At 43.7% G+C, this 23,345-nt stretch overlaps 1 protein-coding gene across 1 annotated transcript in view; it reads left to right on the top strand.

The window, feature by feature from the left end:
* GABBR2 (gamma-aminobutyric acid type B receptor subunit 2) overlaps positions 1-23,345 on the top strand; it is a 292,549-nt gene that overhangs the window by 101,303 nt on the left and 167,901 nt on the right. The window contains exons 5-7 of the mRNA XM_082234271.1: positions 1,829-1,894; positions 3,156-3,356; positions 5,864-6,100. Of these exons, the coding sequence (XP_082090397.1) occupies positions 1,829-1,894; positions 3,156-3,356; positions 5,864-6,100 (504 nt within the window). The remainder of the gene's footprint in view (positions 1-1,828; positions 1,895-3,155; positions 3,357-5,863; positions 6,101-23,345) is intronic.

The following is a 23,345-nucleotide window of genomic DNA, read 5'->3' as shown; positions in this document are numbered from 1 at the left end:
CACCCCCAAAAGCAGTGCAAAGATACTTTTGCACTCAGCAATGCCTGGACATTTCAAAATATTTTCATTTTGCCCTTTCTGTATCTTCTTTTAAGGGTGAACTTGGCTATACCAGACACTGCTCAGAATTCGGCCTATTGAGTTTCACTATCTCCTCCCCTCTGAGGTGTTTCTTACCATGCCATTGGTGTCATTTTCCTTGGCAGGTGAAGTCACACCTCTTTGCCTAGCCTATCTGCAAGAGGGGATGTGCATTGGGTAGCTGAATTTTTGTTTCTGCTGCTGGTTTCAGTTGTAACTGAATTCTGTATTATTATTTTTTACAGTATTTTTATTTTACTGTTTAATTTTTGGTTTGGTTTGTGTGTATCTGCTGCCTAGCATCTCCCAGTGAAGGACAGATTATTAATAGTTTTAACAAATAAATAAATTAATGATTTATCAGTAAAATTGTGATAAGCATTTGATCCCCTGTGGGGATAGCAAGAAAGCTAATCCTAAAGCCCTGTTCCCATGAATTGCCTTGGTGCCTCTGAAACATCTTTTGAAGGTTTTGAAATCCTTCCAAGGTTCTGACGCCTGTTAAGTCTTGTGACTTGACTGGGTTAGAAATCCCAACTGGATTGCGATTTGGTGGGAGATTAAAAATATTTATACCTAGGACTAATGTGCCTTTGTTGTGAGTGAAAAGCACATACAGTGGTGCCTCGCAAGACGAAATTAATTCGTTCCGTGAATTTTTTCATCTAGCGAATTTTTCGTCTTGCGAAGCACGGTTTCCCATAGGAATGCATTGAAAATCAATTAATGCGTTCCTATGGTCAAAAAAAGCCCAAACAAAGCCAAATTTGGTACAACAAGAGTTTATTAAGTGCACTTTAAAGTCACACATACTTTAAAGAGCATTTCAAAATTCAAACCCAGAATTTTTTTTAAAAAACAGCAGAGTGGCCCAGTGGTCACAGAAAATCATAAAAATGCAGAAAAAAACCACAAGCTTCCAGATTCTTGCAAACCCCTCCCCAACTGTTCCCCCAGCCACCCAGCACACAGAAATTCAAATCCAGATTTTTTTTTAAAAAAACAGCAGAGTGGCCCAATGGTCACAGAAAATCATAAAAATGCAGAAAAAAACACATAAGCTTCCAGATTCTTGCAAACCCCTTCCCAACACCAAGTCCTTGAATTCCAAACACCCCAACCCAAAATCCAACCCCCCCCCCCCAAAATAAAGTTTTAAAAGCTTAACTTACCAAATGGCTGCAAAAGAAGTTTTGGAAAAGCAAGCTTCAAATATCTGAATCCTAGACTACCCAGGAGGTGCTTGTTGGTGTAAAATATGAAGCACCAATTAATTTTTTCTATAAACAAAGAGCATTTCAGTAATATAAGACATTATAAAGGATGCTGTATGGACCACATAAGCCTTTGGACCTCAGCTTAATTAATGGACTCATCTGAAAGAGCACTGTTGGTTGCCCCCCCATGTTGCAGAACCCTGATTGGCTTTTGCCAGAAGTCAGGCTTTTAGTGTTGTGAGTCCTGTGTTGTGAAATACCCTTCCAGCAAAGATTCGGCAGTTATCCTCACTTTTTTTGTTTTCAGGTTTCTCTTGAAGGCCATTTTATGGGAGCAGGCCCACATGGCTGTTTAAACTTTCTTGATGAGCTAGTCATTTCAGGCTTTTTACGGTGCCTTGTGTATTGAGCTGGTGGCAATAAAAAATAATTACTAATTATTATTAAATAATTACTACTTCTCTCACACCTGTGAGAGGAGGAGAAGGTGGTGATTTCACTAATATTCCAATTTTTATTGTATTCTGCAGGGAAATGATGTCCGAATTATCCTTGGCCAGTTCAATGAGGAAATGGCGGCAAAAGTATTCTGCTGTGTAAGTAAAGAAAAAAAGAGAGGGAGAAAAACAGGGGATCTCTGCAAACTTGGGTTTGGCCAGTGCCCTGGTGGGAGATAACTTGGGAACTCTGTGTATGCCACTGTGACAATTGAAGGGAATGCAATAAATTTTCCCAGCTGATGGACGAAAGGGCATGCTGGCTTTTGGACAAGGCAGAAGACTTTGAGAGGGCCTTAGCTAGAAATAAACGGACAGGCCATTTTTCAGGAAGCAATGCCAGGAGAGAGGGTGGCATGCTGTCAGCGCTGGCTCAGATGCAGCTCAGCATACAAGACTCAGTGTATTTAATTCTTTATTTAGGTAAATGGCATACAGCTTGGCAATGCTTCCCAGCCGGACTTGCTCCCATTAAGCAGTTGCCAGGACTGAAGGCCTCTGCGCTCTTCTCCCCCCTGAGACTCCTCAGCCAGAAGTTTCCCAAGCAGCCTTAAACTACGATGTGCTCTTTGTTCTGCTGCAGGCATAGCCCTCTGTGTCCTCGGAGGCAAAGGGGGAGGGGAGCTTAGTACAGTAGGGATGGCAAGCTCCTGGGCTGCTTCTGCAGACTCTGCTGCTTCCTCCTCTGCTTCATCTGCAGAGTCAGCACTGCTTTCTGCACCTGGCTCTTCTTGCTAGCCAAAGCCTGTAGCTTCTTCAGCATCCAACCATCCTCCCACCCCACTTCACCCTTGGACCTGTCCTCAGGGTCCCACCACCACTCCCTGGGCTCTGAGCCTCCCTCTTCTGAGATGGGAGATGGTACCTCCCAACATTCCTTGTCATCCAGACAATCCCTATCACATGCTGTGGGAGGGGAGAGTATTCCAGATCCCAACTAACAACCATCTTTATCCATATGGCTCAGCTTGAGTGACTGAGAAGGAGCAGACTTTCACTCTTGCTCTTTTTCTCACTTTGGAGCCCCATTCCTTCTTGTTTACTTTTTGGCCATCAAGCCTATATATAGAAGCTCTTAATGCTTCTGCATTAGGCATATTAATTATGAAGTTGTTTGTATTATAGCAGTCCTCAGTTGATGGCATCTTCTTGTGTATCCAGTACAGATTCTAAGTTACGTATAAGTATATATTTAGGGTCTCCCTAAATATGTGTGTTCCTTTAGGTTCATTTCCCCCCAAGAACGGTGTTTATTTTTAAGGAGCGGCTACCATAGCTGGGATTATTTAAACCTCTACGAGATTTTTTTATATACGGCATGTTGTAACTCTTTCTCCCCTCTTTTATGTTTCCACTGTAGGCATTTAATGAAAAGATGTTCGGCCCGAAATATCAGTGGATCATCCCCGGGTGGTATCAGAGCCACTGGTGGGAAAAAGCTATTCCAAAGCTTAACTCATCTCACTGTCTCACCATGAACCTTCTTGGCGCCATGGAAGGGTACATTGGGGTGGATTTTGAACCTCTCAGTTCAAAACCGATCAAAACCATTTCAGGAAGGGTGAGTTTGATTTCCTTTTTACCATTTTTTTGCAAAAATCTTCTGTCATAGTAGATTTACAGCCCAGTCTTAAACCTTGAGGTGGCAGCGCAAAAGCAGGGCTTAAGGGTAGAGCATGGTTCCTCTATTGGGATTTTGCAAAAGGTTCTTGGATCAAGAACCACAGCAGGGCTGCTTTGGCCAGATTCAGGGCTTGTCAGATCTCCCTGAGGTGCTTCAAACTGAGGCAGCGATGTCCAACGTGCTTCAGGGTGCTTTTTGGGAGGGGAAAAAACCCCTGTCAAATATTAAAGTTATCCAGGAAAAAACCACACCCTCTAGTATTATGCGTCACTTTAAAGTACTGTTGCACACCACCCCAATCACCAAGAGGCCAGGAGTTCCAGGCACTTACTCAGAGTTCGGTTTTCTTGGAATGGGGGACAGCTCTGGTGTCTGTAGGATATATGGTTTATTTACACATATATGCAGCCTGAGCCTACAGTGGGTGGGGAGGCTCACAGCATTAAGACTCCAAAGTGTCTTGCTTTTCCCATAGCCGCAGCTTTGGATTCCACCAGAAATCAGGCATGGCTCTATCTCTCCCTGGCTTCTGCCTGCTTATAGCTTCTAACTGAAATCAATAGGACAAGTTAGTAATGAAGGAAGTTCAAACTAAATCTGGTTCCAAGCAATTATTCTTAAATCAGTTTTCTCCAAACTAATGATACCAAAGGCACACTCTTTTTCTGAATTAAAATGGGGCACATGATTTATTTTGGCACCCGAAACATACTTTCAGAATGTAAATGGGTAACCGAGGGAACAACCTCAACTCTCTCCTAACAAAGACATTGGATTCTTATCTCATTATACATGACTAAGCCATTCTTCACCTTCTCACCCCTTGCCTTTTCCTGTAAGACCTATTGCAGTCGTTAAGAGTCGTCAACAGGCTCATCTCAGCTATCTGCCAATCTCCCATTCCCACCACCCTTCTGAGAAATACCCCTCCCCACCTTCTCACTATATAGAAGGATCTGGCAACTTCTGTTTCAGTGTATCTGAAGAAGTGTGCATGCACACGAAAGCTCATACCAAGAACTAACTTAGTTGGTCTTTAAGGTGCTACTGGAAGGAATTTTTTTTATTTTGACTATGGCAGACCAACACGGCTACCTATCTGTAACTCTCTCCCTTTTGTCTTTCTAACTACCAGGCAGTTGAGGGAGTGGGGTGCTCATTTGCTCTTCTGGCACAGAGCTACTTCCTTACTTCCTTAACAACCCATACTTAGGATGTTACCTAAGTAGTGGCTGGCCTGGCCATTCCAGCAATTGGAACCTTGTTGGACCCAGGAATTAGAAAAGATTCAAGCATACACTTCATTTGCACTTCAGATGGGCAGAGGGGAGGGGCAAGGCAAGGCAACTTAAGTCAGCAGGTGTAATTTTTGGAAAATGTTCTATCAGAGGTGCTGCAAAGGTTGAAGCAGAGAGGGAGAGGGAGAGAAAAAAATCATGTTGACTCTTGTTTATAAAAGCATGTACATACGCACCTGAATGGCGCATGGATATTATTAAATTGTTTTCTGTTAGTAAACACAAACAATTATTTTGAGCTCTGTTTAGCAAATGAATTTCACCATGGCAACAGTGCCCCAAACAACATGAGGAAGATCTTGCTTATTTTACGCTTAATGTAACGAGTTTAGAACTTGCAATGTTGTGCCATTTCTGGAGTTGGTGTGATTGGACCATTCAATCACTCTTGGTGGAGAGACTCTGCAAAATTGCTTGCCCATGGAGGAGGGGTGTCCATTGAGCACCTGAATGAGTTACTGCCGTGGGTTTATCTCCTTCAAATCAAGAACTACCCCCACCACAGTAGCCCACTGAGAAGAATGAGGTTGTTCCCTCGGTTACCCATTTACATTCTGAAAGTATGTTTTGGGTGCCAAAATAAAGCATGTGCCCCATTTTAATTCAGAAAAAAGAGTGTGCTTTGGTATCATTAGTTTGGAGAAAACTGATTTAAGAATAATTGCTTGGAACCAGATTTAGTTTGAACATCCTTCATTACTAACTTGTCCTATTGATTTCAGTGGACCCAAGTGCAAGTAATTTAGTTTGGTAGGTCTAGGCAAGTCATTTTTAATGCAAGTCTACATCCACACCATAAATTCAAAGCAAATTGCGTCTTTGAAAGAATCCCGGGAACTAGTTTGTTAAGAGTGCGGGGTACTTTATCCCTGTGAGGGACAAACTACAGTTCCCAGAATTGTTTTCGGGAAACCACATGCTTTAAATATGCTTTAAACATATTGTGGGGATACGACCTGAGTCACTAGTTGCCTTGATGGCACAATATTACACGATGAATGATAAAATTGTATTTTTCTGCCCTGAAATGCTTCTCATTATTTCTTGAGCTCCACAGGTCTCTTAAGGGCTTCCATGGCTTTTGACGTTTTGGGCACAGATTTTAACATACTGATCAGTGAACTGGCCTTGTATTCTTTTACACAGACACCACAGCAGTATGAAGAGGAGTATGATCAAAGGCGAGGGAATGTTGAGCCAAGTAAGTTCCATGGCTTTGCTTATGATGGAATTTGGGTAATTGCCAAAACACTTCAGCAAGCAATGAAGATTCTCAATGCCACCAACAGAAACCAAAAAATTGAGGACTTTAACTACACCAACAAAGAACTTGGAAAAATTTTCCTAGATGCAATGAATCAGACCAGCTTCTTTGGTGTAACGGTAAGCCTGCCTTCATTATTTTAAACTGAAGTCTGGTAGTGGTCTCTTCCCTGGGCACTATATCACCTGCCGGTTATTAGAAATAGAAACGTCTGTTGTGAAAAGTACTTCAGAAAAGAATATTTTGAGTGCTGAATCAAAGTTTTGTTGCTTTGTGGGTGTTTATTCCAGCAAGGCCTTCAGGGAAAATCTGCCCTCAGTCAAGATAATCAGGGTATTAGGGAGTAACTGGGTATGGATTTTCACCTAGGCTTTTGTAAAAAGTTAGGGAATAGATGGGTAGTGGGTTTTAACCCCACGTTGGGCAGGGGGTTGGACTAGATGACCCCCGTGGTCCTTTCCAACTCTACAATTCTGTGAGTCCATGATCAGAGCTAGCGAGTTGTGATTAGTCTTACTGCAGTTTGAAAAGGTGCGTATAGAATTAGGGAGTCGTTTTCTCCAGCTGCAACTCAGGTGATTGCTTTTTCCAAACTAATTGGCAGTAAGCATGTATTAGACTAAGAGCCATTCTGCACTATGTATTTGAGGTGTACATCTAAGTTTATATAAATGCACTTTAAAAAAACCACATAAACAAAATGTAAACAACGTTCGTCAGGGAGTCTGCTGAGAGTACACCAACAGGTGGTAAAACTGGACTTGGTTGTCTCCTAATTCCTCTCACCACCTGAGAGGAAGAAGACATCAGTGGTTTTCTTCTTCCTTATGCTTAGACATCATATCTCTTCTGAGGGGAACTTCAGTCCACACACTGTCTGTTAGCATTTCAGCACCTTGTGCTTTTGAAGACAGTTTCTGGGACCATCTATGAGGGAATGCCGTTCCTACTTCTGTCTTTATGGTTTGGCTGTGGGGTTTGTTTCATTCATCGTTTTAATATATGCTGGATCATTAAATTTGTAAGGCCCCTCAGAGATCATCTTTCATTTAGAAGGCAGAATAAACACATGCACAATAATAATCTATGTAAATTAATGACGGGGAGCAGTTGAATGTGGTCTTCTCGTGCGGAGATGACCCTTATCCCAGCCATAATGTGCAGACCCATATACCATGTGCTAGGGATCTCTGCCCCCTTCCTGGTGGCCACCATCTGGAAAGTGGTAATATGCAGCACAACTGCTGCCATTCATATCATAAGGATTTCTGCGCAGCTCATAGTTAGACTGGAATTCACTAGTGCAAATTTTAGCATTGGCTGCCAACTTAGACAGCTCTGAAAGGGGGTTGTACAAACTCAAGGAGAATAAGGCTGTCTGTGGATGCTGTTCATTATGGATAAACATGACCTCTGGTCAAATACCAGTTGCTGGGGATCACTAATACTGTTGCACCCATGTCCTGCTTTTAAGCTTCCCATAAACATCTGATTGGCCACTGTAAACGTATAATGCTGGACTACATGAGCTTTTGGTCTGATCCACAAGAGCTCTTTTTGTATTACTACATGGGAACAGGGATCACTTGTATGTTTTTTATTTATCAATTTATCGATTTCTATTTATAAACCACTTCCTGTAAACTGTCTCGGAAGCCATTTAACAGTAAAAGCAGTTATGGCAATTACATATATGAAATAGGAAAAGGTAAAAGACCCCTGGACGGTTAAGTCCAGTCAAATTCGACTGCTCATCTCTGCTTTCAGGCCGAGGGAGCCGGCATTTGTCCACAGACAGCTTTTATGGGTCATGCCAGCATGACTAAACCGCTTCTGGTGGATGGAAACGCCATTTACTTTGCCGCCACAGTGGTACCTGTTTATCTACTTGTGCTGGTATGCTTTCGAACTGCTAGGTTGGCAGGAGCTGGGACAGAGCAACAGGAGCTCACCCAATTGTGCGGATTCGAACTGCCGACCTTACGACTGGCAAGCCCAAGAGGCTTAGACCATACACAAGTCCTATATATATGAATATCATATATAATAACAGTTCCAAATCTAGTGCAGATGTAGGCTGGGATGAAAGCTTTCACTTAAAATGCCTTTCGAAAAAGTTGTTAATTGTGCCTTTAGAAGTGCTACCGTACCTCACTGGGGCTAGGACCCTTGGTACCAGCAGAAATATTTATGGATTGGATCTAGGTGACTTCCGTCTAATGTCTGGAAATACCCAGAGACCTGTGATGTGCTGAACTTCTCAGTATGTTAGAAGCCTCTGGGCATGCTCAGACAGGCTTAGCCACTCTTGAAATTAGAGCGCAGCAGCACTGAATTATTTTCCCTGGCAAAACTTTTCGGTGTTTTTAGTTATCCACAGTTGCTTTTGCAACAACTGCCAGCTTGAGCAATTAAGGAAGTGGGAAATCTGCTTTCAAGCTTTTAACAGGTGCTTAGGTATATCCCTTAATCAATCTAGGCTGTTGGACTTCATGGTAGAGTTTCTCTACATTTCTACACTCGTGTCAACTGCAAAACAGAAAAAAGAGGCATTGGGCAAAAAAATCGGTCTCACTGGTGATCTTCTGGAAAGCCAACCAAAAGAAAAATTAAATAACGAGCAACCTTTACGATAGCTAATGAGCTTGACAAGCAGAAGGGATGTAAATATTTTATGGGCTTCCCAGTTCGGTTCCTTGTAAAGGTCGGTCAGGAAGTGCATTCATTTTAAAGCATGCAAGAAGCCTTTTAAATAGCCACATTGATGCACACAATTCCCCAGGGGAATTTTTTTTTCTGGCTTGGCTTTTTCTCTGAGAGAAAACAACAAGGCATCTATAGACCACGCCTTTGCTTAAGGATCAGTATTGCCATACAGCAGGCATGCTCTGGGAGAAATGTGCACATGCTTGAAATCCCTGAGGAAATTCATAAGAAGTAGTTCAGAATAATCGCCATGCTTCCCCACTCTCCTGTTCCAACTAGGATAAGAGGGTCTCTGCTGTGCTGGGAAAGATCTAGGAAGAACTAACTTAGGAGGAGAGGGCAGTCAGCAGCAGGATGCAGTAGCAAGACACAAAACCAGTCTTTCTCAAACTTAGGTCTCTGGCTGTTGCGGGATTTCTTCTCCACTGATCTCTGACCACTGGTCCTAGGGATGATGGGAGCTGCAGCCCAACAACAGCAGGGGACCCAAGTCTGAGAAACACTTCCAGAAGACAGAGAGCTCAGATACTGCAAAACCTGGGAAAACTCTTGAGGAAGTTGACCCTACCAAATATGAAGTGCAATAGAGAGCTACTTACACGTTCTATCAAATGGGTGGTCACATTTAACATACAGGATGTTATTTTTTTAGGGAGCAAGTGGGGAGCCAGATCAGGATCACAGGAAGGCAAATTAATCCTCTCACCCCATGCCATGGATTGAATTAAAACTGCATCCTCACTAGCTGTTGTTTACTGCATGGAGGAGGTGGCCATTGGCACTAAAAACAGCCTCTCTCCTCTCGTAAATAGCAGCTTGGGTGGGATGCATAGGCACCAGCTCCTGGGGAATGATGCACTCTGGGGGCTCCACAATGGTTTTTTTTTAGGGCCCTGGGCCCCCTTAAGGGCTGCATGTACAGCAGGACATCATACGATGTCAGGATGTCAAGTGATGTTGCGTCGGGCCACCTCAGTGATCTGGAGAAGCTGGCGTCTCTGGCAGGGTGCATGGGCTGATACTCTTTGGTAAGAGTGATGAGAACAATCACATTTTCCTTTCTAGCTTGGAATGGAAAAGAGGCAGAGATCATCCCTCCAGTTTCTGTGCTGTGCTGAGAAGCACAGCTCGATGACACAAGGGATCCCTGTGCCTGGGGCCAGAGCCTTGTATCAATTCATTCTTTATTTAAAGAATTTGTATACTGCTTAATCACAGCAGTGCAAAAGAGCCCCAATACAATAAGACTAAGACCAAGTTAAAACTGTGGCACTGACGGGCACCTAGCAAGCGCCAATACAAATCTCATGGAGACCAGGGTTGGCTGTTTTGGCATGGGGCAACAAAGTGATTCTGAGAGTCTGATGTTGTTGTTGTTTAGTTGTGTCCGATTCTTCGTGACCCCATGGACCAGAGCACGCCAGGCACTTCTGTCTTCCACTGCCTCCCGCAGTTTGGTCAGACTCATGCTGGTAGCTTCGAGAACACTATCCAACCATCTCATCCTCTGTCGTGCCCTTCTCCTTGTGCCCTCCATCTTTCCCAGCATCAGGGTCTTTTCCAGGGAGTCTTCTCTTCTCATGAGGTGGCCAAAGTATTGGAGCCTCAGCTTCACGATCTGTCCTTCCAGTGAGCACTCAGGGCTGATTTCCTTCAGAATGGATAGGTTTGATCTTCTTGCAGTCCATGGGACTCTCAAGAGTCTCCTCCAGCACCATAATTCAAAAGCATCAATTCTTCGGCGATCAGCCTTCTTTATGGCCCAGCTCTCACTTCCATACATCACTACTGGGAAAACCATAGCTTTTACTATACAGACCTTTGTTGGCAAGGTGATGTCTCTACTTATTAAGATCTTATGACCAGGTGCCAAAACATGCCTTCAAAGTGTATTTTGCCATTCTGAGCTAATTCCTCTTCAACAAGCCTATGGGAAGATTATTTCTCTTGAGTCTGATGAGTGAGGGGTCCTGGGCTGATGATCCGGGCTAGTGGTCAGTATCACTGAGGTCAGCGGACTGAGGCTCAACACCATCTTCCTGTCAAAGTTGTCAATGACCAAAAATAAAACCTGGAGCCAGTGGCCAGTGCCGGCAAAGTAATGCATTCAGGGGCAGCTGCAGAGGAAAGGCTTGTGATTTAAAACGCCCATCACTGCTATCATGTCAATGCATTTCTGCTGAAGCCAAATGGCTTCTTCCCTTCCGCAAAGACTGTTAGCAATCTCATGTGCAGAGCAGCAGATTAATTCTTCTTCAGCGCGCTCAAATAAAGGACATCATTTAAAATAAGAGCATCTGGCAAGTTTGCAGATATTTTTTTTGCAGTCTGTTTATGATGAGACCTTTTCTAACCCTAGAGTAATTTCATGATCTGTCCCTCAGCAGAGCAGCAATCCTTGCAGCTAAGTCATTTGCTAACCAAACATTTATCTGCACTTGGATGCTCAAGAACTGCCTGAGGTACAAGAGCTATTAGTATATTCTGAAATGCTTTATAAATTCTGTGTGCCTTATATGTGTGTTTTTGTTAATGAATGGAAAGCTAGTAGCCTGTAGGAAAGATTTTTTTGTCGCAACCATAAAGGAATTCTAATCGCCGATTGCATTATAATACATTAACATAGCCTCTGAGAATCTTAGGCTATGTTTAAGCCAGTGGAAGGTTTTCTCTGTGGCACATATGGCATTAAAGTGGTTGGATAAGATACGGGGCTGTTGACATACCACATTCCTAACGTATATACCTAAAAACGTGAATGTGACAAGTGATTTGCAAACTCGTATTGGTCCAATTATTAAAGCCCTGGGATTGGCTACAACTCCCTGTTGAGTCTACATTCAGCAGTAAACCAGGGTCTGTTGCTGTGTAATTTATGAAACAGCCTGAGAGTTCTTGTTTCCCAACACTTCCTAGTGTCATAATAAATGGTGTCTGGTACATACATTATGGGTCTGCCTTAACTGCCAAGAAACAGCTGCAGAAAAATGTGGGATGCAAGTTTCATTTAAATGAGTGTGCACTTTTTTTTGTTTTTGCCGAAAGCTGGATGCTAGGATATTTGCATACTAAATTGGGCCTTTACTCTTAGGTTATTTGGTGATGTGCATAGCACTGACTTCCCTGCCTTCATAATCTGGTAGATGTTTTCTGGTGCTACAGATTATTCTTATCCCATGAATTAGGCACTCACATCTATATATTTTAGCATATAGCATATTGTGTAGCATTCCAAGTTTGTCGTGTACATTACTTATAGAATCCTTATGCCAACCCTATAAGACAGGTCATTATTATTTATCTCTATATTGCTGGTTGAGGCTGAGACAACAGTGTCTTTCTTAAAACCATCTAATAAGGATGTGGCTATGACAGGACTTGGAGACTCATCTTCTACCTTAGCCCAGGCACACCCAGACTTGGCCCTCCAGCTGTTTTGGGACTACAATTCCCATCATACCTGACCACTGGTCCTATTAGCTAGGGATGATGGGAGTTGTAGTCCCAAAACTTCTGGAGGGCTGGGTTTGGGGGTGCCTGCTTTAGCCACTACACTACAGCAATTTTGGTTTCTTTTGTAGGCGTGTAATATGGCTAGGGGACCTTTGTATAAATGCACAATAACACAGCCATCCTATGCTCATTTACTGAGTGGCAGTGGTTTATTTGTGGGAAAAGGATGCCGGTACTCTGGGCAGTTGCCCTGCGTGCAAAATTTCCTTGGGGCCAGGAAAAACAATTACATACAAAACAATTACCGTATTTTTCGCTCTATAAGACACACCAGACCACAAGACGCACCTAGTTTTTGGAGTAGGAAAACAAACAAAAAAAATATTCTGAATCTCAGAAGCCAGAACAGCAAAAGGGATTGCTGCACAGTGAAAGCAGCAATCCCTCTTGCTGTTCTGGCTTCTGGGATAGCTGTGCAGCCTGCATTCGCTCCATAAGACGCATACACATTTCCCCTTACTTTTTAGGAGGGAAAAAGTGAGTCTTATAGAGCAAAAACTACGGTACATGTTTTAATGGAACTTCATTAAGATCTTGGTATATAGTTGTTACATGATGCGTGATAATTAAATGACTTGCTGAAACACCATACCTCTTTCTGTACTCTCAGTACCTTGACTGTGCCTGTCTTTTTTCACCACAGGGTCATACCATCCAAGAGAGCCTGGTTTTGGAAAGGAGGCAGCAAGGCTCCAGGATCCTGTCAGAGCCTCACACCTCCTTCCCCAAGCCCAGGAAGCATTTGCCCAGCTTAAGAAAGGAGGTGTGATGCTCTGAGAAGATCCAAGAGCCCTCCTGCCTCCTCCCCCCCCAAAAATGTGGCAGTACTGCTTACAGCTAGGGAAAAAAGCACTGCTAAGCAGAAGTATAATTGTTTTCAGGGCATTTTACTTCCACTTACATATGGTTAAAAGGTAAAGGGACCCCTGACTATTTGGTCCAGTCGTGACCGACTCTTTATCGGCCGAGGGAGCCGGCGTACAGCTTCCGGGCCAGCATGACTAAGCCGCTTCTGGCGAACTAGAGCAGCGCATGGAAACACTGTTTACCTTCCCGCCGGAGCGGTACCTATTTATCTACTTGCACTTTGACGTGCTTTCGAACTGCTAGATTGGCAGGAGCTGGGACCGAGCAACAGGAGCTCACCCCGCCGCGGGGATTCAAACCGCCGACCTTCTGATCGGCAAGTCCTAGGCTCTGTGGTTTAACCCACAGCGCCACCCGCATCCCTTTTACATATGGTTACAACTATGTAAATAATGCTAGACCATTATTCCAGTTAACCTCAAATTTCCCTAGTTCTTATATGTCTTCAGAACCAGGGCTAGATTGGAGGGCACCTTGGACAATGACACCCTGGTGGGGTCCTCCATGCAAATGTCACAGGAAGTGGCAGGGTAGGTGGGAAGCTGCCATGGGGATGGATGGCGGCATATGGACAGGTGTTCCAAAATGAAGTATTGGGAGAGGCAGCAACTGTCTGCCACCACCGTCCTTTGGCAAGTTGTAAAACTCTCTACACCTGTTATTGGGCTTCTACACTGCCTGCTTTCTCCAGAATGAGCATTGTACATTTACTGTTGCTGCAGAGAATTGAAACGACGAAACAGAGTGTTGTCCTTTTTTGTCACTCTGTCTTATTTGTCCAGGGTGATCACTCATGATGATTTTTTCAGACTGAAAATGCAGTATCGGCTTGTCCACTTACTGAGGCTTCTCCCTAAAGTGGTGCTTGAATTAGTAATTTTCCTCTTTGCCCCTTCCTTTGAAAGCAGCTCCTGCTTCTTAGCTACTGAGGCTGCATACACTGCATAAATTTAAAGCACATTTTAAGTGTCCACCCCTCAGCCAAAGGATCCAGGGAACCATAGGGTGTTGTGTGTGTGTGTGTGTGTGTGTGTGTGTTTTACGGTTGCTGGGATTTGCAGCTTTCCAAGGGGTAAACTTACAGTTCTTGAGATTATTTGAGAGAGGGAATGTGCTTTAAATGTATGTGTGTACACAGTCTTGGTTTCTTCCTATTCACTGTCATTTACATGGTATTCCTGAATCAGCTCCAGTAGGTTTCTATGGCTTGGGGTGGGGTAGTCTGAACAATCACCCACACTCTCCCCCCCCCCCGCCACCTTTGTGGTAGTAATCCACGAAGAAATCATAAAAAAATGAAACAAAATAATTAATTGGTAGTAGTTCCTTCTGCAAAGAGGAAAGCAGTAATTAAAACTCCCCTACCAAAGAAAACAGGAGCTCGCTCTAATTAAAATGTTGATTCATGAATGCCACTGTCACAAGAACGAACAGGAAGAAACTAATTAGAGTCAGTAGCTGAAAAACAGAAGTTGCTTTTGAAGAAAGGAGCACCAGAGGAAACTATATATTAAAGTTGGGAGTGATAAGTGGGGTCTTTGTGGATTACAAAGCATATATCGCAAGCCAATCGTAGCCCCATGGTGTTGATGACCAGGTGGGTGTTAAAATGGTGCACATTCACCCCATTGGTGGAGGGGTGGGGGTTGGTCTTCAAAGCGACAGAGGCCCTTCTCCACCAAATCTGGTGCTAAACTGCTGTCAGTACTTCCCTTGCTGATGGTAGACTGTGGAAAGCTATGAATTGTGGGCATCTCGGGGTTGGGGGGGGGCGGATGCCATTGGCTTTGGACCAAGAACCCCATGGCCTGATTCTTTTATATATATAATTTTTATTAAATTTTGTGTTTTGCAGTTTAAAATACTCATTTTACATCCTTAAAATATCAACGACTTCCCTTCTTCTCTTTCCATGGTTCATTTTACATCACTGCATATTTTACAAAAACTATACCATTCAGTATTCCATTATTGCATCCATCAAAACTTATTCACACTGTTGAATTTATCTTAATGCTGCCAACATTTTTAGCTGTACAGTGGTACCTCGGGTTACATACGCTTCAGGTTACAGACTCTGCTAACCTAGAAATATTACCTCGGGTTAAGAACTTTGCTTCAGGATGAGAACAGAAATCGTGCTCCGGCAGCGCGGCGGCAGCAGGAGGCCCCATTAGCTAAAGTGGTGCTTCAGGTTAAGAACTGTTTCAGGTTGAGAACAGACCTCCAGAATGAATTAAGTTCTTAACCCAAGGTACCACTGTACACAATTATTTCCCATATATTCAATAAACGTTGTCCAGTCTTCTTTAAACGTATGTTCTTCTTGTTCTCTTATTCTGCATGTTAAGTCTGCAAGTTGTGCATATTCTGTCAACTTAAGTTGCCAATCTTCTTTGGTTGGGAACTCACTCGTTTTCCATTTTTGGGTCAGCAAAACATGGGCCGTAGTAGAAGCATACATAAATCACCTTTTTTGACTCCTGGGGATTTCAGTCTGAATTATCCTCAACAGAAAGGACTCTGGTTTTTTTTTGGGGGGGGGAGTACTTTCAAACATTTTTTTCCAATTCATTATGGATCATTTCCCAATACTCTTTTACCCTTTTACAAGTCCACCACATATGAAAGACCATTCCCTCCACCTCTTTGCATCTCCAGCACTTACCGTATTTTTCGCTCTATAAGACGCACCAGACCATAAGACGCACCTAGTTTTTGGAGGAGGAAAACAAGAAAAAAATATTCTGAATCCCAGAAGCCAGAACAGCAGGAGGGATCACTGTTTCTGCTGCGCAGCGATCCCTCTTGCTGTTCTGGCTTCTGGGATAGCTGCGCAGAGCCTCCTCAGGCCAGCGGGATGAAGGCTCCCCCTGCCCTGAAGAGGCTTCGCGCAGCTAAGCCAGAAGCTAGAACAGCGAGAGGGAGCACTGCGCAGCGATCCCTCTTGCTGTTCTGGCTTCTGGGATAGCTGTGCAGCCTGCATTCACTCCATAAGATGCACACACATTCCCCCTTACTTTTTAGAAGGGGGAAAGTGCATCTTATAGAGCGACAAATACAGTATCTGATTCAGTCTTAAACATCTTAGCAAGCCTACTTGGAGCTAAATACCATCCGTGAATCATTTTCAGGTGGCCTGGTTCTTGGATTCCTTAGCTAAGTGGTGTGGTTTAAACTGGGTGGAAGGGAACCTGTCCCAGACTTCTGTACTGGTTGTCACAACCCAGGAGAGCTCTTGATGCAACAGCTGCTCAACCACTCCATGCCTCCTTGGCATCCCATAACAATTGCTCCTCTCAGATGTTGTCTGTGAGGATGGGTACCACCAGATTTTAGTGGGAAGTACATTTAAAAAAAGTGGGACGTGGGTGGCGCTGTGGGTTAAACCACAGAGCCTAGGACTTGCTGATCAGAAGGTCGGCGGTTCGAATCCCCATGACGGGGTGAGCTCCCGTCTTTCGGTCCCAGCTCCTGCCCACCTAGCAGTTCGAAAGCACATCAAAGTGCAAGCAGATAAATAGGTACCGCTTTATAGCGGGAAGGTAAACGGCGTTTCCGTGTGCTGCGCTGGTGCCGGCTCGCCAGAGCAGCTTCGTCACGCTGGCCACGTGACCCGGAAGTGTCTCCGAACAGCGCTGGCCCCTGGCCTCTTAAGTGAGATGGGCGCACAACCCTAGAGTCGGACATGACTGGCAGGGGTTCCTTTACCTTTACCTTACATTAAAAAAAAATATGCAGTATGGAACCGCCATTTTATTACCACCCAGCTGATTCCAGGAATCAAAGTGCTAAATAGTTCTAGTGTGAAATCATCCTTCATGTGTGAAGTGGAAACTGGGCCACCGGTATATTATAATATGGCCGCAGTCCCAAATTCTTCATTCGTGCCTAGTTCTGCCCAGGGGCACCTTTTGCTGGGGATTTCTGCAGCAAGGGGAGTTTATTGTGAAAGCGTTCTTTTTCAATGTAAAAATGATAGCAACTGACAGCTTTTCACTAAAATGAAATCAAATGTTTGGATGCTTGCTTCAAAATGGGTCCAGATGCAATCTTCTGCACCTTTTCTAACACTGATACTTAAACCTCCTAACTTTGTGCCAGAGAACTATAAATGATATGCTTTGTGGTGATTATTGTAAATATTGGTAGAATTTTTTTATTAACCCCCCCTCAAAAATATTTTAAAAATTGGTTTTGAAAGCATTTAAAATTAATCTTTTTCTAAACTGTGAATTTGCAAAATGTTAAGACAGCTGTTTTGTTTCCTAAGTGGTACTCTTACAAGAGAGTGTGGCATCTTTTAAATTCTAGCAAAAAGCAAGTGAATTACAGTGGAACCTTGGTTGTCGAACGTAATCTTTTCCGGAAGACTGTTTGACTTCCGAAACTTTCGGTAACCTAGGCGCAATTGCCAGTTGGCAAAATCCACTGAAAAAATGGAGAAATGTGCCCTGGAAGCCGTTCGACTTCCAAGGCGCGTTCGAAAACGGAAGCATTCACTTCCGGGTTGTCGGTGTTCAAAAGCCAAAACGTTCGACTTCTGAAGTGTTTGAAGACAGAGGTTCAACTGTACTGTCTAGCAGGGCTATTCCGTACACAAGAAGCTGATGAAAAATTAAGTTAAGCTGGGGTAAAGTATGCCAGATCCAGACTCCATTCTGAAAAAATTGCCTCTAGATAGCGTTTGAGTTACACTAACCATCTCCCCACCCCCTGGGGGTCATGTGACCAAGATGAACGAGCTTAAGATACAGCCTAAATCCCTTCTCTCTAATTCATGTCTTTTTCCAGGGCTTGGGTCAATTTAAGATCCACCTGCACTGGTTCAACCAACTGCATACCAGCCGAGCCAGAATTGGTGGGGGGAGAGCAGTGGAGGATGGAGAATTATGTCCCATAGCCTTTCTGTGCCCTGAGCAGGAAACTCCTACTCAGCCCCAGAGCCCCTGAATTCTAGCCCCACTCATTCTGGCGGAATCTACTTCAGGATTGCTCCCAAATCATTAAATAACATTTCGTCATCTGAATTGCAGATTTCCATGTAGAGTATTTCAACCTAGATTTTCCATGCAGGGTATTGTTATTCTATTTGGTACCCCCAAATCAAGATCAACCACTCAAGGCCCCATTACCTTGAGACACTGACTTTCCTGCAGCTGCATAGGGTGTTTGTTGAACAGATGCCCTCAGCATATTTAGAGGGGACATACCTGGGAATTCCCCATATGGAAAGCAAATGGATTTATGGATGCAATCAGGTTGAGGATGTCATGCATTACCTGCTACTTCTCCCTTTATATTCAATGCCCAGAGAAATTTATCACCTGTTCTTGACTGTCTCTCAGGCCAATCCCCCAGGAGGTGACAGTCAAGCTCCTAACTAATAAAGATCTACAGATTACACACCTGGTAGCCAAATTTGCTCTGGCAGCTAAGAAACTCCGTTCCGGATATGTTAATGTTCTCATTTTTTTAAAAAAAATATGCTGTAAACTTTTTATAGAGTATGTTGTGCAATTTCAGAGGAAAGCCTTGCCATGCCCTCTGCTGTACTGTTTTGGCTATGCACAATAAATTGATTGATTGGCTGGTTGGTTGATTGATTGTGGTTGATTGATTGATTCCCACGCAGGGTATTCCATTGGAATTGGTGTGAGCAGAAACGTGATTGTGTAACATGAAATGATTCACACAATTCATTGTCTGTGAAGGTGCCTTATAAATAAATAAACAAACAAACATATATATATTTATACACACATGATGTCTTGACAAGCTCTATGTGAGGACTGGGAGGAAAGGTGATGGAAGGTGTAGAAGGGGCAGTGGTCAGTTTGACACCGTGCAGAATTCTAACGTAGCTGGAACAGCTACCAGTTTAAACTTAGCTTTCACATTTGTCTTTCGCAGATGTAATTTGAAGGCAGTATAGGATGAAAATCTTTGGGCACATGGAAGTTTGAAGTTCTCACTGCATCCTCTTGTGCTCCTGAAAGAGCAAGCTGCTTTTCTGTCTTAAATGTTAACATGTAGAACCAACCGCACCAGCAGAGCCTCTCTCTCGCTCTCTCTCTCTCTCCCTCTCTCTCTCTCTCTCTCTCTCTCTCTCTCTCCCTCTCTCCTTCAGTCTGGGGATTGTGGGCAGAGGCAACATTCACTGCAGTAGTATTGCACAGAAATTGTGAAGCTGAACCATGCAATAGAATTTGGGGTTTTGTTTTGTCAGCTCAACACTGGAGACTGTGGGGATGTTTGTAGGTACTTAAAATGACACAGTTTTGCCTGCCTCTAGGGAAACTATGGTAAGTTCTTAAAGAAATGGGAGTGCCTGATCACCTCATCTGTCTCCTGAGAAATCTCTATGTGGGACAAGAAGCTACAGTTAGAACTGGATATGGAACAACTGATTGGTTCAAAATTGGGAAAGGAGTACAACAAGGCTGTATATTGTCTCCCTGCTTATTTAACGTATATGCAGAATTCATCATGCGAAAGGCTGGGCTGGATGAATCCCAAACCAGAATTAAGATTGCAGGAAGAAATATCAACAACCTCAGATATGCAGATGACACAACCTTGATGGCAGAAAGTGAGAAGGAATTAAAGAACCTTTTAATGAGGGTGAAAGAGGAGAGCGCAAAATATGGTCTGAAGCTCAACATCAAAAAAACGAAGATCATGGCCACTGGTCCCATCACCTCCTGGCAAATAGAAGGGGAAGAAAAGGAGGCAGTGAGAGATTTTACCATGATCACTGCAGATGGTGACAGCAGCCACGAAATTAAAAGACGCCTGCTTCTTGGGAGAAAAGCAATGACAAACCTAGACAGCATCTTAAAAAGTAGAGACATCACCTTGCCAACATAGGTCCGTATAGTAAAAGCTATGGTTTTCCCAGTAGTGATGTATGGAAGTGAGAGCTGGACCATAAGGAAGGTTGATTGCCGAAGAATTGATGCTTTTGAATTATGGTGCTGGAGGAGACTCTTGAAAGTCCCATGGACTGCAAGAAGATCAAACCTATCCATTCTTATGGAAATCAGCCCTGAGTGCTCACTGGAAAGACAGATCGTGAAGCTGAGGCTCCACCTCATGAGAAGAGAAGACTCCCTGGAAAAGACCCTGATGTTGGGAAAGAAGGAGGGCACAAGGATAAGGGGACGACAGAGGACGAGATGGTTGGACAGTGTTCTCGAAGCTACCAACATGAGTTTGACCAAACTGCGGGAGGCAGTGGAAGACAGGAGTGCCTGGCTTGCTTTGGTCCATGGGGTCATGAAGAGTCAGACATGACTAAATGACTAAACAACAAAAGGGAAATGAAGGTGGAGAGCAACTTCTGGGTCCTTGCAGAGTTCCCAGCCACCCTTTTAAGTGGGGGGGGGGCTTTAAAAAAGGGAGGAAGGGGCAAGGAATCCAAAGCCCATTGCAAAAGACTGTGGACTCAGGTCACCTCCTGCTAACAGCCCCCCACCCCCGCTGTGAGATTATGGTTTGGGGGTGTGGAGTCAGTCTTGTGTTTTTCACATGTTGTGTGTTTAAAATCCGCCTGCCAGCTTCCCAAGACTTAAGAACGAAGATCTACAATGCACAAAAGAGGTTCTTACTGAGAGAGATGTTGGGAAAGCATTAGAAAGGGTTGTGGGTTAAAATAATTACTGGAGATATAGACGTTTCGGAAATGAGACACTTTCTTTTGCGTTTGTTTTCTCTCCCCCCTTCCCCCCCTTCCCTGTTTCTACCTTTTGTTTAGACTTGACAGTCTGTCAAGATGCAAGTGATGGATTTTATCAGCCCCGTCCTAGTTGTCAAATGCAAATATTTAGTCTGAGATGTAGAAACATGACATGTTAATTTTTAGATTATTCTCAGAGAAGATAACAAAGGAGAGAAAACTCATGTGAACCTTGCTTTGAGAGAAGGGAGGAGGACACATTTGCAGTCATCAGCTCTTCTGAGCCCTTTTGAGAGATTTTGCTTAATGAAGCCTTTTTCTCTGTGGTGATATTTTAGTCGTATGTTGAATCATGGGCTTCAGCAACACACATATTATGCAGTGTCTTTTCATATATATAGTTAATAATTACAGCCCATTTTTGCACAGCAATATTTTGATCTGCAGATTCTGAACTTTTATGTTATCATACTTTTGCAGACCATGTTTCACATTGTTATTACCAATAAAATAGCAGGGTTTAGTGGGAACATCCTACTAAGGACATTAATTTCCACAAATAAAACCCTCACAATGGAGGGAGGGGTTTGGTGGCAGGGTAAGTTCTCTAGGTGCTGGATGCTATCGGTGTGGTGAGTGCATATATTTTAATGGGGCTAAGTATCAATGAAGGCAGTCCCCAAAAAGGCAGTTTTGCTAGACAGGCCTATTCTTCAAATTTAAAGAACTTGCTCAATATGCCTGGGAAATGGTTGAAGGACACCTGCTAAAATAAATGAACTCAGTAGGTCTCCTTGTGGTTAGGGTCTTGGACTGGAAGCTGCCTTTGAGTATCCTGTGGAATTAGTGGGTTTTAAATGTAATCAATAAATAACCTGAAAGCGATTTTGAGAGCTAGTGGTGTGTGTGTGTGTTAGTTTTGATACACTGGAGTTCCAGTTCCTGTTCAATTAATGGGTGGCCCTGGTTAAATCAACGTCTTACAACCTTACCTACTTCTTGTAAGAATAAAATGGACCAGTAAATGTGACAAATATTAAACAAACAGAATCTTTCCCAGATTGAGGTTCGTTTGATGGCAAGAGGCAGAATTAAATGGGCTTTCGCAATAGTTGCAATGATGAAAGTTGACTTCCCTTCCTATTTAACAAGCATAAAGCCGGCATTTCTCATCCCCCCTTTTTTGCAATGAACCTGAATGCCAGTATATTAGAACAAACCCCTCCCCCCAGTTTATTCCATGTGTCTTTTCTAGTTGGTAAAACTCTAGGAAGGACGTGTGTGGAACAAATGCACAGATTGAATCACTATATACAGCATGCCCTAGTACTGCTTACTCTCTCCCTAAGGCCTTCCACCACTTTCATTTTTTAGCAATCCCCTTTTCTCCATCCTTCTGTCCTTTCCCTGCTGGCTCCGATATTAGGAGAGTGCTGTAAGATCACAGTTAAATGTTCAGTGGGGCAGGGGGAGACAGACATTCAAGAGAAGTGTTTCAAATGACTGCATTTAGCTTTCCATGCTTGGCCAGTTTTCTAGTGGAAGTGCATTCTTCTTCCAGTGAAACATCATAACAAAGAAATATGGCTATGGTAGATGAAGCAACAACTTGGCATTTAAAATAGCCAAATACAAATGCATCTGGTAGTAACATGTATTTTAAAATAGTATAAATAGTATAAAAGGGACGCGGGTGGCGCTGTGGGTTAAACCACAGAGCCTAGGACGATCAGAAGGTTGGCGGTTCGAATCCCCATGACAGGGTGAGCTCCCGTTGCTCAGTCCCTGCTCCTGCCAACCTAGCAGTTCAAAAGCACGTCAAAGTGCAAGTAGATAAATAGATACCGCTCCGGCGGGGAGGTAAATGGCATTTCTGTGCGCTGCTCTGGTTCGCCAGAAGCGGCTTAGTCATGCTGGCCACATGACTCGGAAGCTGTACACTGGCTCCCTTGGCCAATAAAGTGAGATGGCCGTCGCAACTCCAGAGTCGGCACGACTGGACCTAATGGTCAGGGGTCCCTTTACCTTTACTATATGCATGTCTTTCTCTTAGCAAGGGTAGAGGGGATTTCTTGAGGAAGAGGAGTGCCAACTTGGCTCCGTGGCAGTGGGTGCTCGGGGCTGTGGGTGCCATGCAATGTGCATGGCCCTGGCACCGAAATTGGTGGGTGCCCAGCCTCTTCATGGGGAATTTTGTGGGTGCTTGGGCACCCAGGGCCCCAGGGTGTTGGCACCTACATTGAGGAATTTGTTCCCTGCACAAGGAATTCCGGCACAGACCAACTTGATCTCCACCTCCCAGACTAACACATGGATCGGAAGGCAGCCATCCTTCGGGATTTTGCGCTTTTTCAAATTCTGCAGTAGCCTCTGCTCAAAAACCATAAAATATTAATTTTTAAATGTGTGTTCATAGGTAAGATACTTTTATATACAGTGGTACCTCGGGTTACATAAGCTTCAGGTTACAGACGCTTCAGGTTACAGATTCTGCTAACCCAGAAATAGTACCTCGGGTTAAGAACGTAGCTTCAGGATGAGAACAAAAATTGTGCTCCGGTGGCGTGGCAGCAGCAGGAGGCCCCATTAGCTAAAGTGGT

This window comes from Podarcis vaucheri (assembly GCF_965113315.1).
Source record: "Podarcis vaucheri genome assembly, chromosome: 8".
Lineage (NCBI taxonomy): Eukaryota > Metazoa > Chordata > Lepidosauria > Squamata > Lacertidae > Podarcis > Podarcis vaucheri.
Note: the sequence above shows the minus strand (reverse complement) of the source record. Positions and strands in the feature narration are given on the sequence as shown.